This window comes from Heteronotia binoei, chromosome 18 (assembly GCF_032191835.1).
Source record: "Heteronotia binoei isolate CCM8104 ecotype False Entrance Well chromosome 18, APGP_CSIRO_Hbin_v1, whole genome shotgun sequence".
NCBI lineage: Eukaryota > Metazoa > Chordata > Lepidosauria > Squamata > Gekkonidae > Heteronotia > Heteronotia binoei.
Window position 1 is genome coordinate 10,586,693 of NC_083240.1, and position 14,564 is coordinate 10,601,256.

At 50.0% G+C, this 14,564-nt stretch overlaps 1 protein-coding gene across 1 annotated transcript; it reads right to left on the minus strand.

Annotated features, from left to right (window-relative positions):
- Positions 1 to 2,958: 2,958 nt before the first annotated feature.
- ANKRD65 (ankyrin repeat domain 65) lies at positions 2,959 to 13,932 on the minus strand. The gene is made up of 3 exons (XM_060259223.1): positions 13,705 to 13,932; positions 9,775 to 10,324; positions 2,959 to 3,547 (listed from the first exon to the last, which is right to left on the minus strand). Exons 1-3 carry the CDS (start codon positions 13,899 to 13,901, stop codon positions 3,077 to 3,079), a joined length of 1,218 nt encoding a protein of 405 aa, XP_060115206.1. The 5' UTR covers positions 13,902 to 13,932; the 3' UTR covers positions 2,959 to 3,076.
- Positions 13,933 to 14,564: the final 632 nt, after the last annotated feature.

Consider the following 14,564-nt stretch of genomic DNA (forward strand, 5'->3'; position numbering starts at 1 on the left):
CTCTGCTCCATATTTTTATCTAAACCCCTCTTGAAGCTGGCTATGCTTGTGGCCGCCACCACCTCCTGTGGCAGTGAATTCCACATGTTAATCACCCTTTGGGTGAAGAAGTACTTCCTTTTATCCATTTTAACCTGTCTGCTCAGCAATTTCATCGAATGCCCACGAGTTCTTGTATTGTGAGAAAGGGAGAAAAGGACTTCTCTTCTTTCTCCATACCATGCACCAATACAGCAAAAACTTCCCTTTCTTTGAAAAATACAGACTCCATGTCTTATCTGCACTTCTCTGTGGTTACCCTTCCCTTCCCTTTCTTTTGTAAGTTTGCTCCTATCTATTAACCACGTGGATTTGATTTCCCCAGCCTCCAGGGAGTTCAGGGCATGCACAGGTGTCTCCCTGCCATCCTCAGAACTACCCTGTGAGGTAGGTCAGGCTGAGAGAGAATGTCAGGCTCACAATCACCCACTGAGCTTTGTGGCTAAGGGGGGGATTTGAACTCAAGTTCCTGATCTTTAGCTCTGGCCTGGATGGCCCAGGCTCGCCCAATCTGGTCAGATCTTGGAAACTAAGCAGGGTCAGCTTGGTTAGTATTTGGATGGGAGACCGCCAAGGAAGTCCAAGGTTGCTATGCAGAGGCAGGCAATGGCCAACCACCTCTGAATACCTCCGTCTTGCCTTGAAAACCCTACGGCAGGGGTGGCCAACGGTAGCTCTCCAGATGGTTTTTTGCCTACAACTCCCATCAGCCCCAGCCAGCATGCTGGCTGGGGCTGATGGGAGTTGTAGGCAAAAACATCTGGAGAGTTACCATTGGCCACCCCTGCCCTATGGGGTCACCCGTAAGACTGCTGCGACTTGACCACTCTTTCCATCACCACTGCCTATTCCGACACTCTAACCACCACACTTCAGTGATTCTCACGTCTGTTTTTCTATATCAGCTTCTTTCTTCCGATAGCCTGTTGCCTGTATGTGTGCTTTCATATTTCATAATAGGCTACTAGCACTTTAGGGAAGTAAGATTTCTATTGCAAAAAATTCCACTGGCCCCCCAGCACAGTGGCCCCTACCCAAATCAGCTCCTCCCAGCAGGTCCTCAGAGGAACATGCCGGGAGACCAATCATAGAGCCCCAATGTCAGGGCTTTTTTGTAGCAGGAATTCCTTTGCATATTAAGCCACACACCCCCGATGTAGCCAATTCTCCTGGAGCTTACAGTAGGCCATGTAGTAAGAACCCTGTAAGCTCTTGAAGGATTGGCTACATCACGAGGGTGTGGCCTCATATGCAAAGGAGTTCCTGCTACAAAAAAAAGCCCTGCTCAATGTGATGTTTTATTTGAGGCCCCCTCCCCCAAACAAAATTTGAGGAAGGGTTGACTAAAATCTACCATGAGCATTGTCTCTCTCGTTCCTTATCAGAAGAGTAATTTCGACCCAGACAGCCTGATTGACATAACTATTATGGGTTTTGTGCTAAACAATTCTAGCTGCTGCGCAGAAACAAATAGCGGCATGAAATTTAGTCGTAGGTCTGCGAATGAGATAATGCAACGCCTTCTGTTGACTCAGAACTTTGACTCATCTGGCTCAGTGTTGCCTGCTCTGACTGGCAGCAGCCGGCCAAGGTCCCAGGCAGGCAGAAAGCTTTCACATCATCAAAGATTTCAGGTTTTAACAGCTGGTAACATCATTAGGGTTTGTAGAATCTTTCGGGCTCAAGTGCCGTGTTCTACTGGAGAAAGTTTTCCTTCCAGACGTTTCAGTCTCAACTGTGGAGAACATCCTCAGTGGCGTTGCAGCCGGAGCAGGCGCTCTGACCTTGGTCACATTCAACAGCCAGTTTCTTTATCACTACCCTTCCAGGAAGCCCCACCAAACAATGGGCACATCCACAAACCAATTGCCCTTTCATCACACCCTCTCCAGCCTAGAAATAGCAGCTCCCCAGCAGCCCTGGCCCCACTCAATGCACAGCAGCCAAGAAGGTCAGAGCGCCTGCTCCGGCCGCAACGCCACTGAGGATGTTCTCCGCAGTTGAGAACGAAACGTCTGGAAGGAAAACTTTCTCCAGTAGAATACGGCACTTGAGCCCGAAAGATTCTACAAACCCTAATTTCACATCATCGTTCACGTGACCTTTGGAGTTAGAGACAGCAAGGATTGAACTCACGACTTGCTGCATGCCAAGCACATCTTCTACCCCTGAGCCATAGCGCCTCTCTAAATCAAGCAGCCTTCTACTGAGTCAGCACCTTGATCTATCTCTGTCAGTATTGTCTACTCTGACTGGTAGCGGCTCTCCAGGGGCAGAGAAAGGCCTTTCTGAATCCCTGGCAGCTGAGCTCTTTTAATCAGAGATTCTGGGGACTGAACCTGGAGTCTTCTGTATGCCATGGAGGTCCTCTGCCTGAGCCATGGCCTTGCATATGTAAAGTAATGAATTCATACATGTTTGGTGTAGCGGTTGAGTGGGCAGACTCTTATCTGGGAGAACCAGATTTGATTCTCCACTCCTCCACATGCAGCAGCTGGAGTGACCTTGGGTCAGCCACACGTTCTTACAGAGTTGATCTGCTCAAGAGCAGTTCTGGGAGAGCACTCTCAGCCCCACCTACCTCACAGGCCGTGTTCCCTCCAAGCTGAGTTACCACGAGCTAGAGTTTTTTAGCCTCCAGCCCACATATTTTTTTGTCTCGGCTCACGGAAAATGGCTCCAGAGCAAACTGATTCATGCAGTAGCTCACAACTTTAATGCCACGAGCTCAAGAAGTAGAATTTCTGCTCACGAGACTCCACAGTTTAGAAGGAGTACAGCCAGGGTGTCTGTTGTGGGGAGGGGAAAGGAGATTGTAAGCTGCTTTGAGACTCCTTTGGCTAGTGAAGAGCGGGGTATAAATCCAATCCCTTCTTCTTCTTCTAATTTGTTATATAGTTGGACGGCAACTTACGTATATACGGCAATTACAACACTGTATTGGTGCTATTATAACGGAACAGCTAGACATTGCAAAATTATAAATACATTTAAAATACGATCCATCAACACTGGATCAGATGAGCCGGGGCCAGAGTCAGAAGGCAGTACGGGGCACGAAGATTAGGAGACTAGGGGGGGGGCCACAAATGGCTTGGCTGGAGACGTCTCCAGAACCAGGCCTCTCAGCTTCCAGTGCTTTGGCTGTTTCCTTCCACCACGATCTCAGCGTGTGGTCTGCTCCCTTGGCTAATAAAAGCTCCATCAAAGAGCAGTGCCCTTTTTCTGCAGCAAGGTGCAGCGGAGTCTTGCCGAGCCAGCCGGCCGCGTTGACGTCAGCTCCGTGGTCCAGGAGGCAGCCGGCGACGCTGACGTGACCGCTGCTGGCTGCTCGGTGCAGCGGGGTCAGATTCAAGCCATCCCTTCCGTTAACTCCAGCGGTGCCTCCATTTACCAAGAGGCAGACGACGGGCAGATGTCCCGCAGTTGCGGCTTTGTGGAGAGCAGAGCAGCCGTAGCGGTCGGTTATGTTCGTGTCTGCCTTGGCTTGGAGGAGCAATTTCACAACCTAAAGAGAGAGGGAGAGGAATTCAGAAAGACCGGCCGCCCATTTAGCATCTCTGCGTTCAAACCAACCCCATGACTGGGAGCCATTTGTATGGCTCACAGATGTCTAGAGTGGCTAACTCCAAGTCAGGAAGCTCCTGGAGATTTGGGGGTGGAGCTGGGGAGAGGAAGGAACCTTGCCAGGGTAGAATGCTATTGGCAGGGGTGTCGAACATATGGCCTGTGGGCCAGAACTGACCCATCTGGCCCACAAGCAACTGGACATCACCTACACTGCTGGACGATGGAGGCTGTGCATTGTGTCCCTGAACACTGTGGCAGCTTTCTCTATCCCAGGCATAATTTTGGAAACCTCCAGAGCTTTTTTTTGTAGCAGGAAGGAACTCCTTTGCTTATTAGGCCATGCCCCCCTGATGCAACCAGTCCTCCAAGAGCTTACATGAGGCCCTGCACGAAGAGCCCTGTAAGCTCTTGTAGGATTGGCTAAAAAAGGTAAAGGAAGAAGAAGAAGATGATGATATTGGATTTATATCCCGCCCTCCACTCCGAAGAGTCTCAGAGCGGCTCACAATCTCCTTTACCTTCCTCCCCCACAACAGACACCCTGTGAGGTAGATGAAGATATTGGATTTATATCCCGCCCTCCACTCCGAAGAGTCTCAGAGCGGCTCATAATCTCCTTTACCTTCCTTTCCCACAACAGACACCCTGTGAGGTAGATGAAGATATTGGATTTATATCCCACCCTCCACTCCGAAGAGTCTCAGAGTGGCTCACAATCTCCTCTATCTTCTTCCCCCACAACAGACACCCTGTGAGATAGGTGAAGACATTGGATTTATATCCCGCCCTCCACTCCGAAGAGTCTCAGAGCGGCTCACAATCTCCTTTACCTTCCTCCCCCACAACAGACACCATGTGAGGTGGGTGGGGCTGGAGAGGGCTCTCACAGCAGCTGCCCTTTCAAGGACAACCTCTGCCAGAGCTATGGCTGACCCAAGGCTACGCTAGCAGGTGCAAGTGGAGGAGTGGGGAATCAAACCTGGTTCTTCCAGATAAGAGTCCGCACACTTAACCACTGCACCAAACTGGCTCTCCAAACTGGCAAGCTGGGTACTCATTTGACCGACCTCGGAAGGATGGAAGGCTGAGTCAACCTCGAGCCGGCTACCTGAAAACCCAGCTTCCGCCAGGATCGAACTCAGGTCGTGAGCAGAACTTAGGACTGTAGTCTTGCAGCTTTACCACTCTGCACCACGGGGCTCTTGTAGGATTGGCTACACCTTCCTAATATGCAAAGGAGTTCCAGCTACAAAAAAAAGCCCTGGAAACCTCTATCATATCACCCCTCAATAGTCATTTTCCCCAAGCTAAAGAGCCCTAACCTCCTTAACATTTCCTCATAAGAAGGTGTTCCATCTATTATTTAATTTAATTTAATAATCTGCATCTTTTCCAAAGCTATGATACTATTTTTGAGGTATGATGACCAGAACTGGATACAATATTCCAAATGAGGCTGCACCGTAGATTTATACAGGAGTATTCTAATACTGGCTGGTTTGTTTTCGGTTCCCTTCCTAATAATCCCCAGCATAGCATTTGCTTTTTTAAATTGCAATCGCACACTGAGTTGACATCTTCAGTGAGTCGTGTACCATGACTCCCACCAGGTCAGTTGTAGCTTCTTGGGGAAAGGGCCAGCTCTCTTTGTTACCCTTCCAACAAAGCCATCTCCTGCTGTCAGCTTACTGCAAGGCCTGCTAGCTCCCCAACCTCTTCCAGTTAAAAAGCCCAGCAGGAACTCATTTGGATGGCTAAGCATGTGTGTGTCCAGCGTGGTCAAGTCTCAGCCAACTTGCGGCAACCCCAGCAAGGGGCTTTCAATGCAAGTGAGAAGCAGAGGGGGTTGCCCATGGCCTTCCTCTGCAGTCTTCCTTGGTGTGATCTCCCATCCAAGTACCAACCCTCCTTAGCTCCTCCAGCAAGGGGCTTTCAAGGCAAGCAAGAAACAGAGGGGGTTGGCCATTGCCTTTCTCTGCAGAGCCTTCCTTGGTGGTCTCCCATCCAAGTACCAACCCTCCTTAGCTCCTCCAGCAAGGGGCTTTCAAGGCAAGCAAGAAACAGAGGGGGTTGGCCATTGCCTTTCTCTGCAGAGCCTTCCTTGGTGGTCTCCCACCCAACTACCAACCCTCCTTAGCTCCTCCAGCAAGGGGCTTTCAAGGCAAGCAAGAAACAGAGGGGGCTGGCCATTGCCTTTCTCTGCAGAGCCTTCCTTGGTGGTCTCCAAACCAAGTACTGATCCTGCTTAACTTCCCCAGCAAGGGGCTTTCAAGGCAAGTGAGAAGCAGAGGTGGTTGGCCATTGCTTTCCTCTGCAGAGTCTTCCTTGGTAGTCTCCCATCCAAGTACCAGTCCTGCTCAGCTCCCCCAGCAAGGGGCTTTCAAGGCAAGTGAGAAGCAGAGGCGGTTGGCCATTGTCTTTCCTTGCAGAGTCTTCCTTGGTGGTCTTCCTTCCAAGTACCTCACCCTGCTTAGCTTCTGAGATCTGATGAGACCAGTTTATACTACACTGCCTTCCCTCCCAGCTGGTGAAATATTGTTCCGATTTTTTTTCCCAAAGCATTAAATTATAGAGCAATAATAGGTGCTTTGCAGCACCATTCTAAGCAGCGTCGCACCCTTTTAAGGCCATTGGCTTCAACGGATTTAGAAGGGAGTAATTCTGTTTTATGAATGCAGTTTTAGTTACCAACAGGCTTTATAAGGATGCTACCTGCAAAACCCCATGAGGTAATTGTTTCACAGCAGCAGGATCATTAACTTTTAATACAATGCTAATGGCTTGTCATTTAACGTTCATTAAGGTTTGTCTAAATGGAAGCAATCGCAACTGATTCTTCCATTTGGTTTTTAACCAGGAATGCTGAGGTCAGTTTAAACTCCCGGGCGTTTTTTTTTTTTTTTTAAGTGAAATTCAAACAGAAATAAAGTAGCAGCCGCATTCTTTTTAAAAAAAGCTAATTTAACAAAGGCAGCTTTGGCGGCAAACGATGCCAAATGAAACGCTTCCAGAGCGGAGTTGTCAAAGGGTCGATTTGATTGCTAAGAATTCTGAAGCTCTGCTCTCCGTTGAAAACTGTATAATGGCATTCTGACTCATGGAAGCTCGAGGCGAAACAGGGATTTACGCGCAACCCTGTCGCGTCTTCGTGCCTTGCTGCGTTAGGGAGGGACGGTGGCTCAGTGGTAGAGCATCTGCTTGGGAAGCAGAAGGTCCCAGGTTCAATCCTCGGCATCTCCAACTAAAAAAGGGTCCAGGCAAATAGGTGTGGAAAACCTCAGCTTGAGACCCTGGAGAGCAGGGGAGGGACGGTGGCTCAGTGGTAGAGCATCTGCTTGGGAAGCAGAAGGTCCCAGGTTCAATCCCCGGCATCTCCAACTAAAAAGGGTCCAGGCAAGTAGGCGTGAAAAACCTCAGCTTGAGACCCTGGAGAGCCACTGCCAGTCTGAATGGACAATACTGACTTTGATGGACCGAGGGTCTGACTCAGCAGAAGGCAGCTTCATATGTTCGTATATAGATTCACAGGTCAAAGGGGAGGGACGGTGGCTCAGTGGTAGAGCATCTGCTTGGTAAGCAGAAGGTCCCAAGTTCAATCCCCAGCATCTCCAACTAAAAAGGGTCCAGGCAAGAAGGTGTGAAACACCTCAGCTTGAGACCCTGGAGAGCCGCTGCCAGTCTGAGAAGACAATACTGACTTTGATGGACCAAAGGTCTGATTCAGTATAAGGCAGCTTCATATGTTCATATGTACACCATTCCACCCTTCTTCTTAAAAAGAAAGACTGGGGCACTGGACTCCGTTTTAGAATTGACTTTGTCAACACAGCCCAGACCCTCATATTGAGAATTTTGGGTACGGGCGGACTCAAGTGTTTTGCCACCTCAAATGTGACTGAATTCACTTTTTTGTGTGTGTAAATACACTGCTATTGTTGTAAGTTTCTATTAATTTGTTTATATCTTAGGCTGGTTTTCGCGGAGGTCTTTGTACCTTTCTTCTGCTCCATTTCTGCGATTCTCTGTTTGGTTGCTGTAAACTCAGAGTGGGGTCTGCAGATCTCCTGCTATTATAATTGATCCCCAGGCAATAATCAGTTCCCTTGGAGAAAACGGCTGCTTTGGAGGGTGGACTCTCTGACATTAGACCCTGCTGAGGCTCCTCCCCTTCCCAAACTCCGCCCTCTTCAGGCTCCACCCTCAAAATCTCCAGGGATTTCCCAGCGCTGCCAACCCTACAGAGTGACTCACACCGGAGAGACTGAGGTTCAGTTCCCTACTTAGAAATAAAGCTAACATAGTGATTCTGGATCAGTAGCATTTTTTGTTCCAGCCTAAGCTACCTCGCAGGGTAGGTGTGGGGCAAAAATAGAGGAGCAGGAGAACCCAGGATGCCAGCGTCAGCTCCTTAAAGGAAAGGCAAGAAGGAAAAAAATGAGCTGAAATGGCAGCATCTGCAATGGCATTCTTGGTTTCATGCAACGTTCAGCAATACTGGACTAGAGCCGGATTGTAGGTAGTCAAGGAGCAAAAACTAGCTGGACAGTTTCGACAGAATGAATGCCCAAGCACAGCTCCCCCTGGCTCCATCATTGCCTTCCTGGTTGAAGCAGAGAGAAATGCCAGCATCCGCAGGGCTTTTTTTGAAGAAGGAACTCCTTTGCATATTAGGCCACACACCCCTGATGTAGCCAATCCTCCTCGAGCTTCCAGTAGGCCTTGTACGAAGAGCCCTGGAAGCTCTTGGAGAATTGGCTACATTAGAGAGGTGCAGCCTAATATGCAGAGGAATCATAGAATCATAGAGTTGGAAGGTACCTCTAGGGTCATCTAGTCCAACCCCCTGCACAATGCAGGAGACTCACAACCCCCCCCCACCTAAATTCACAGGATCTTCATCACTGTCAGATGGCCATCTAGCCTCTGTATAAAAACCTCCAAGGAAGGAGAGCCCACCACCTCCTGAGGAAGGAAGGAAGGAAGGAAGGAAGGAAGGAAGGAAGGAAGGAAGGAAGGAAGGAAGGAAGGAAGGAAGGAAGGAAGGAAGGAAGGAATCATAGAGTTGGAAGGGACCTCTAGGGTCATCTAGTCCAACCCCCTGCACAATGCAGGAGACTCACAAACCCCTCCCCCTAAATTCACAGGATCTTCATCACTGTCAGATGGCCATCTAGCCTCTGTTTAAAAACCTCCAAGGAAGGAGAGCCCACCACCTCCTGAGGAAGGAAGGAAGGAAGGAAGGAAGGAAGGAAGGAAGGAAGGAAGGAAGGAAGGAAGGAAGGAATCATAGAATCATGGAAGGGACCTCTAGGGTCATCTAGTCCAACCCCCCGCACAATACAGGAAACTCACAAACCCCTCCCCCTAAATTCACAGGATCTTCATCACTGTCAGATGGCCATCTAGCCTCTGTTTAAAAACCTCCAAGGAAGGAGAGCCCACCACCTCCCGAGAAAGCCTGTTCCACTGAGGAATCGCTCTAATTCTTGAAGAACAGGAGAGGTGCCGGAAGACTGGAGGCGGGCGAATGTTGTCCCCATCTTCAAGAAGGGGGAAAAAGAGGATCTGGGTAACTACCGACCCATCAGCTTGACATCTATACCTGGAAAAGTTTTAGAACAAATCATCAAACAGTCGGTCCTGGAACATTTAGAAAGAGCGGAGTTCCTGCTACAAAACAAAGTCCTGGGCATCTGTATATTTATTCAGAAAAGCAGGCTATGAATGTGATGTGCAGAAAGGGCCATTGCATCACAGCTCGCAACCCTGTAGGGTTTTCAAGGTCAGAGATGTGCAGAGGTGGTTGCCTATGACAACCCTGCACAGCAACCCTGGCCTTCTTTGCTGGTCTCCCCTCCAAGTACTAACCGGGGCCAACCTTGTTTAGTTTCCAAGATCTGACGAGACCATCCGGATCAGGGCAAACAAAAAGGTGGTTTGCCGTTGCCTGCCTCTGCGTAGCAACCCTGGACTTCCACAGCGGTCTCCCATCCAAAGACTAGCCAGGGCTGACCCTGCTTGGCTTCCAGGATCTAGTTGGAAAGGCTGAGGGACTCGGGCCAACGCTATGATTCTATCAGACCAAGCTAGCCCAGGTCATCCAGGTCAGGACGCAAATGTAATACACAGGGGAAAAAAATGATCCAGGGGAAGTTGCAGCCTTACCTCCACAGTGCCGTTGCGAGAAGCAATCGAAAGGGGCGTCCTTCCCGAAGAATCCTGAGCATCCACTTCAGCCCCCGCAGCGAGCAAGAGACGCAGAGCTTCGATTTGTCCCGCCTCAGCTGCTACATGTAATGGCGTGACTCCCCCCTCGCTACCGAGATCTGGGCTGGTGCCCTGGGACATCAGAAAGTCCATGACGGGCAGCTGGTTGTTGACGGCTGCCCAGTGCAAGGCTGCCCACTGGTTGGCATCCTCGGCAGCAGGATCTGCCCCTTGCCTCACGAGCAGCTGGACCATCAGGATGTGTCCATTGGCAGCCGCACAGTGCAGCGGGGTCAGACGTCCTTCGGTCGCCACGTTCACCGGCGTGCCCCGAGCGAGGAGGAACTCCGCCACTTGGGTATGGCTGCTCCAAGCGGCATGGTGCAACGGCGTGTAGGAAGCCTCGGTGCGGGCATGGACCACTGCACCACGCTGGATGAGGAATCTGACCAAAGCGGAATAGCCATTCAAGGAAGCCAAATGCAATGGAGTCCACCCATTCGCGTCCCTGGAAAGAGTTGGAGAAACAAGCCCCAGAGGTGTTTCTCCCCAAAGGAGAGCGACAAGTGGCATGTCATAAAAACATAAGAACCTCGCTGGATCAAAGTAGTGGTTCGTCTAGTCCAGCATCCTGTTTCACACAGTGGTCAACAGCAGGGCAGAGAGGTCAAGGCCTTCAGAAGAACATAAGAAGAGCCCTGCTGGATCAGACCAGTGGTCCACCTAGTCCAGTCCAAAGGTTTGATTCCGCAGTGCTCCCTCTGAAGCTTGCAGAGAGCTGCATTCATAATTGGTGGTGGAAGGCGCCATCAAGTCAGTCAGCTCATGGCGACACCGTGACTTATGGCGACCCATGATGACGCAATGGGGTTTTCAAGGCAAAAACTGAAAAGAGGCAGGGCTTTTTTGGTAGAAAAAGCCCAGCAGGGTCTTTAGGGTTTGTAGAGTCTTTTGGGATCAAGTGCCGTGTTCTATTGGAGAAAGTTTTCCTTCCAGACGTTTCGTTCTCAGCTGCGGAGAACATCCTCAGTGGCGCTGAGGATGTTCTCCGCAGCTGAGAACGAAACGTCTGGAAGGAAAACTTTCTCCAGTAGAATACGGCACTTGATCCCGAAAGACTCTACAAACCCTAATGATGTTACCAGCCGTGAAAACCTGAAATCTTTAATACCAGCAGGGTCTCATTGGTGTCTTAGGCCACACCCCCTGACAGCACCATTGTTTTGTGCAGGGCTTTTTCTACCAGCACAAACTCATTTGCATATCAGACCACACCCTCTGCATTCCTGCTCGAAAAAAGCCCTGGCGACACCGAGACCGATTTCGCACTCACCTTATGCCGCTCTCCCGTTCGTCTTCTCAGTGCGGCTTTCTTCCTGATTTCTCACTATCTGCCCCTGTTCGCGCAGCAAACAGAAGCTGGTTTTTAGCAGTTTCTGTTTGCTGCACAAAAATGGCGATGCTTGCTGCAGCCCCGGGGCAGATAGTGGGAAATTGGAAGGAAGCCGCGCTGAGAAGACAAACGCGAGAGCGGCGTAAGGTGAGTGCAAAATCGGTCTATGACTTATGGAGACGCATGGTGACCTGATGGGGTTTTCAGGGCAAAAGATGAACAGAGTCAGGGCTTTTTTTTTTTGTAGAAAAAGCCCTGCAGGAGCTCATTTGCATATTAGGCCACACACTCCTTATGCCAAGCCAGCCGGAACTGCGTATCTGCTCAAAAAAAGCCCGGAACAGAGGCCGCGTGCCTTTGCCTGCCTCTGGGCAGCAACCCTGGACTTCTGGGATAGCAACTTCCAGTACCAACCCCAGACTTCCTTCCTGGTCACCCCATCTGAGTCTAACCACAGTCAACCTTGTTTAGCGACTGAGGGCTGATGAGATCTGGCTAGCCTGGGTCAGGGCCCCTTTGCGACAACTATCAACCAAAAGAGCCATGTTTTATTTTCATCCCTATTTAGAGGTGTACAAGCCAAGAAGGCTTGCAGCTCATCCATTCCTGTGGTGCCTGGTTCAAGATGGGAACCATGTGCCCAGCACAGTCTCAACCAGGTAATGGCTTTGTCCATTTTCTTGAAACTTGGGGCAGGTGTCACATGGGGGGACAGCGCTCAGGAGAGCAACAAGTGGCATGTCATAAAAGCATAAGAACCCTGCTGGATCAAAGTAGTGGTTCATCTCGTCCAGCATCCTATTTCACACAGTGGTCAACAACAGGGCAGAGAGGTCAAGGCCTTCAGAAGAACATAAGAAGAGCCCTGCTGGATCAGACCAGTGGCCCACCTAGTCCAGCCTCCTGTCTCACACAGTGGCCAACCATTTCATCTGGAAGGCCAACAGCAGGGCAGAGAGGCTCAGGCCTTTTTAAGAATATCAGAAGAGTCCTGCTGGATCAGACCGGTGGTCCATCTAGTCCAGCATCCTATCTCACACAGCAGCCAACCAATTCCTCTGGATGGCCAACAACAGGGCAGACAGGCTGAGGCCTTCCCCTGAGAAGAACATCAGAAGAGCCCTGCTGGATCAGACCACTGGTCCATCTAGCCCAGCATTTTGTCTCACACAGAGGCCAATCAGTTTCTCTGGATGGACAATAACAGGGTAGAGAGGCCGAGGCAGTGAATTCCACATTTCAATCACTCATGTCAAAGAACTACTGAGTGGCTGATCGCTGATTTCAATGAGCATTCTCCCTCCTCAGAAAACTTTGAGAAATTATAGTTATTTGAGAAGGAATTTTCCACCTCTCCCTTTGTTCACTCTTGTGGCTTCTGTTCTTACAGGGCACTTCAAATGATATACGTAGAAGTACAATCCGTTATGGGATAGGAAACAAAGAGAGGAACTGAACTTTTAAAACAATTTAAAGGTGTATAGCTTCAGGGTCCTCCTTTCTGATTATGGACCCATAGGGTTTTAACAAGACCAGCTATGGGGGCCATTATACAAGATAGGATCCGGTACCGTGAGGCCCCTGTGTAAACCCATAATTTGGAATATAGTGTACAGTTTTGATCACAGCACCTCAAAAATGATACTATAGCGATGGAAAAGATGCAGAAAAGGGCAACTAAAATTATTAAGGAGATGGGACACCTTCCCTATGAAGAAAGGTTAGAGGTCAGGGGTCTTTAGCCTGGAGAAATAATGATTGAGGGGTGACCTGGTAGAGGTTTACAAAATGATGCATGGGATAGAGAAAGCGGAGAAAGAAGGACTTTTCTCCCTTTCTCACAATATAAGAACTCGTGGGCACTCAATGAAATTAATGAGCAGTAGGTTTAGAACTGATACAAGGAAGTATGGAATTCACTGACCCAAGAAGTGGTTGTATACTCTGTATTCTTGGTGCTTGGGGGGCAATGGTGTGAGGGGTTTTCTGGAGTCTGGCCCTGCTGGTGGACTTCCTGATGGCACCTGGGTTTGGGCCACCATGTGACACAGAGTCTTGGCCTGATCCAACATGGCTTCTCTTATGTTCTTGTGTCCCTCCTTTGACAGGGTCCAAAGTGTGCTGGGAATTTTTAGGCCCCGATATCAGTCACCTGACAAAACACCATTTGACCGGTTGAGCCAATTCAAATTATCCACTGGTCAGCAACAGGGTCACCAACCTCCAGGTGGGGCCTGGAGATCTCCCAGAATTACAACTGATCTCCAGGCAACAGAGATCAGTTTCCCTGGAGACAATGGCAGCTTTGGAAGATGGACTCCAGGGCGATATACCTTGCCAAACCCTGCCCTCCCCAATCTCCACCCTGAAAATCTCCAGGAATCTTGTAGCTTGGAGTTGGCAACCCTGGTTGGCAACCTTACACCAAGCCCAGACCTGCCCTGGCTTTTTGCTAGCAGAGGCAGTTGCTTTAGATCTCCCTGCCTTCTCCACACCTGCACTCGGTCCCGGCTCCTTGTTGTAAAAGCTGCTTCACCAGGCGGACGTTGCCATTCTGGGTTGCACGATGGAGCTCTTCCCAACTCTCCTGTGCAGACACAGGAACCAAAGTCTTCTCCTTGGGGTTCACTCTGCAGGCATTCCCGGCTGGATGTCCACCTTGAGTCTTCTCCTCGCCTAGCACCATCCACATTCTCTGGAGCTCAGCCTCGACTCCTGTCCCTCCAGAGAAGAAAGGATGAGAAGGCCATTAACCCTTTTCCTGAGGATGAGGAGCAAAGCAGGTTGTCTGGGTTCAAGAAGAGGCCAGATAGGATCAGCCGTTGCCCAGCTGGGGCCCAATTTGTTGACAAGTTTAGACTGAGAAGCCAGACTGAAGTCAGATCTTTATGGCAGCCGAGAGGCCCTTCTGTGTCACTATATTCCTGCCTAGCTACAGGCTTCTTAGCTTTTAGGGTTGCCAATCTCCATAAGAACATCAGAAGACCCCTGCTGGACCAGGCCAGCAGTCCATCTGGTCCAGCCTCCTGTCTCACACAGTGGCCAACCAGTTCCCTTGGAGGGCCAGCAATAGGGCATAGAGGCCAAGGCTTTCATAAGAACATCAGAAGAGCCCTGAAGGATCAGACCAATGGTCTATCTAGTCCAGTATCCTGCCTCATACATTGGCCAGCCAGTTCCTCTGGAAGGCCAACAACAGAGCATGAAGGCTGAGGCCTTCCTAAGAACATCAGAAGAGCGCTGCTGGATCAGACCGGTGGTCTATCTAGTCCAGCATCCTATCTCACACACTGGCCAACCAGTTCCTCTGGAGGACCAACAACAGGGCAGAGAGGCTGAGGCCTTCATAAGGACA

Excerpts from the sequence above, each read along its gene's own strand:
- ANKRD65 (XM_060259223.1), bottom strand. The coding sequence starts at position 13,901 with ATGTGGATGGTGCTAGGCGAGGAGAAGACTCAAGGTGGACATCCAGCC. Across the intron at positions 10,325-13,704 it reads GGAGCCGGGACCGAGTGCAG|GGACGCGAATGGGTGGACTC; the intron begins GTGTGGAGAAGG and ends AACTCTTTCCAG. Across the intron at positions 3,548-9,774 it reads CTCGCAACGGCACTGTGGAG|GTTGTGAAATTGCTCCTCCA; the intron begins GTAAGGCTGCAA and ends CTCTCTCTTTAG.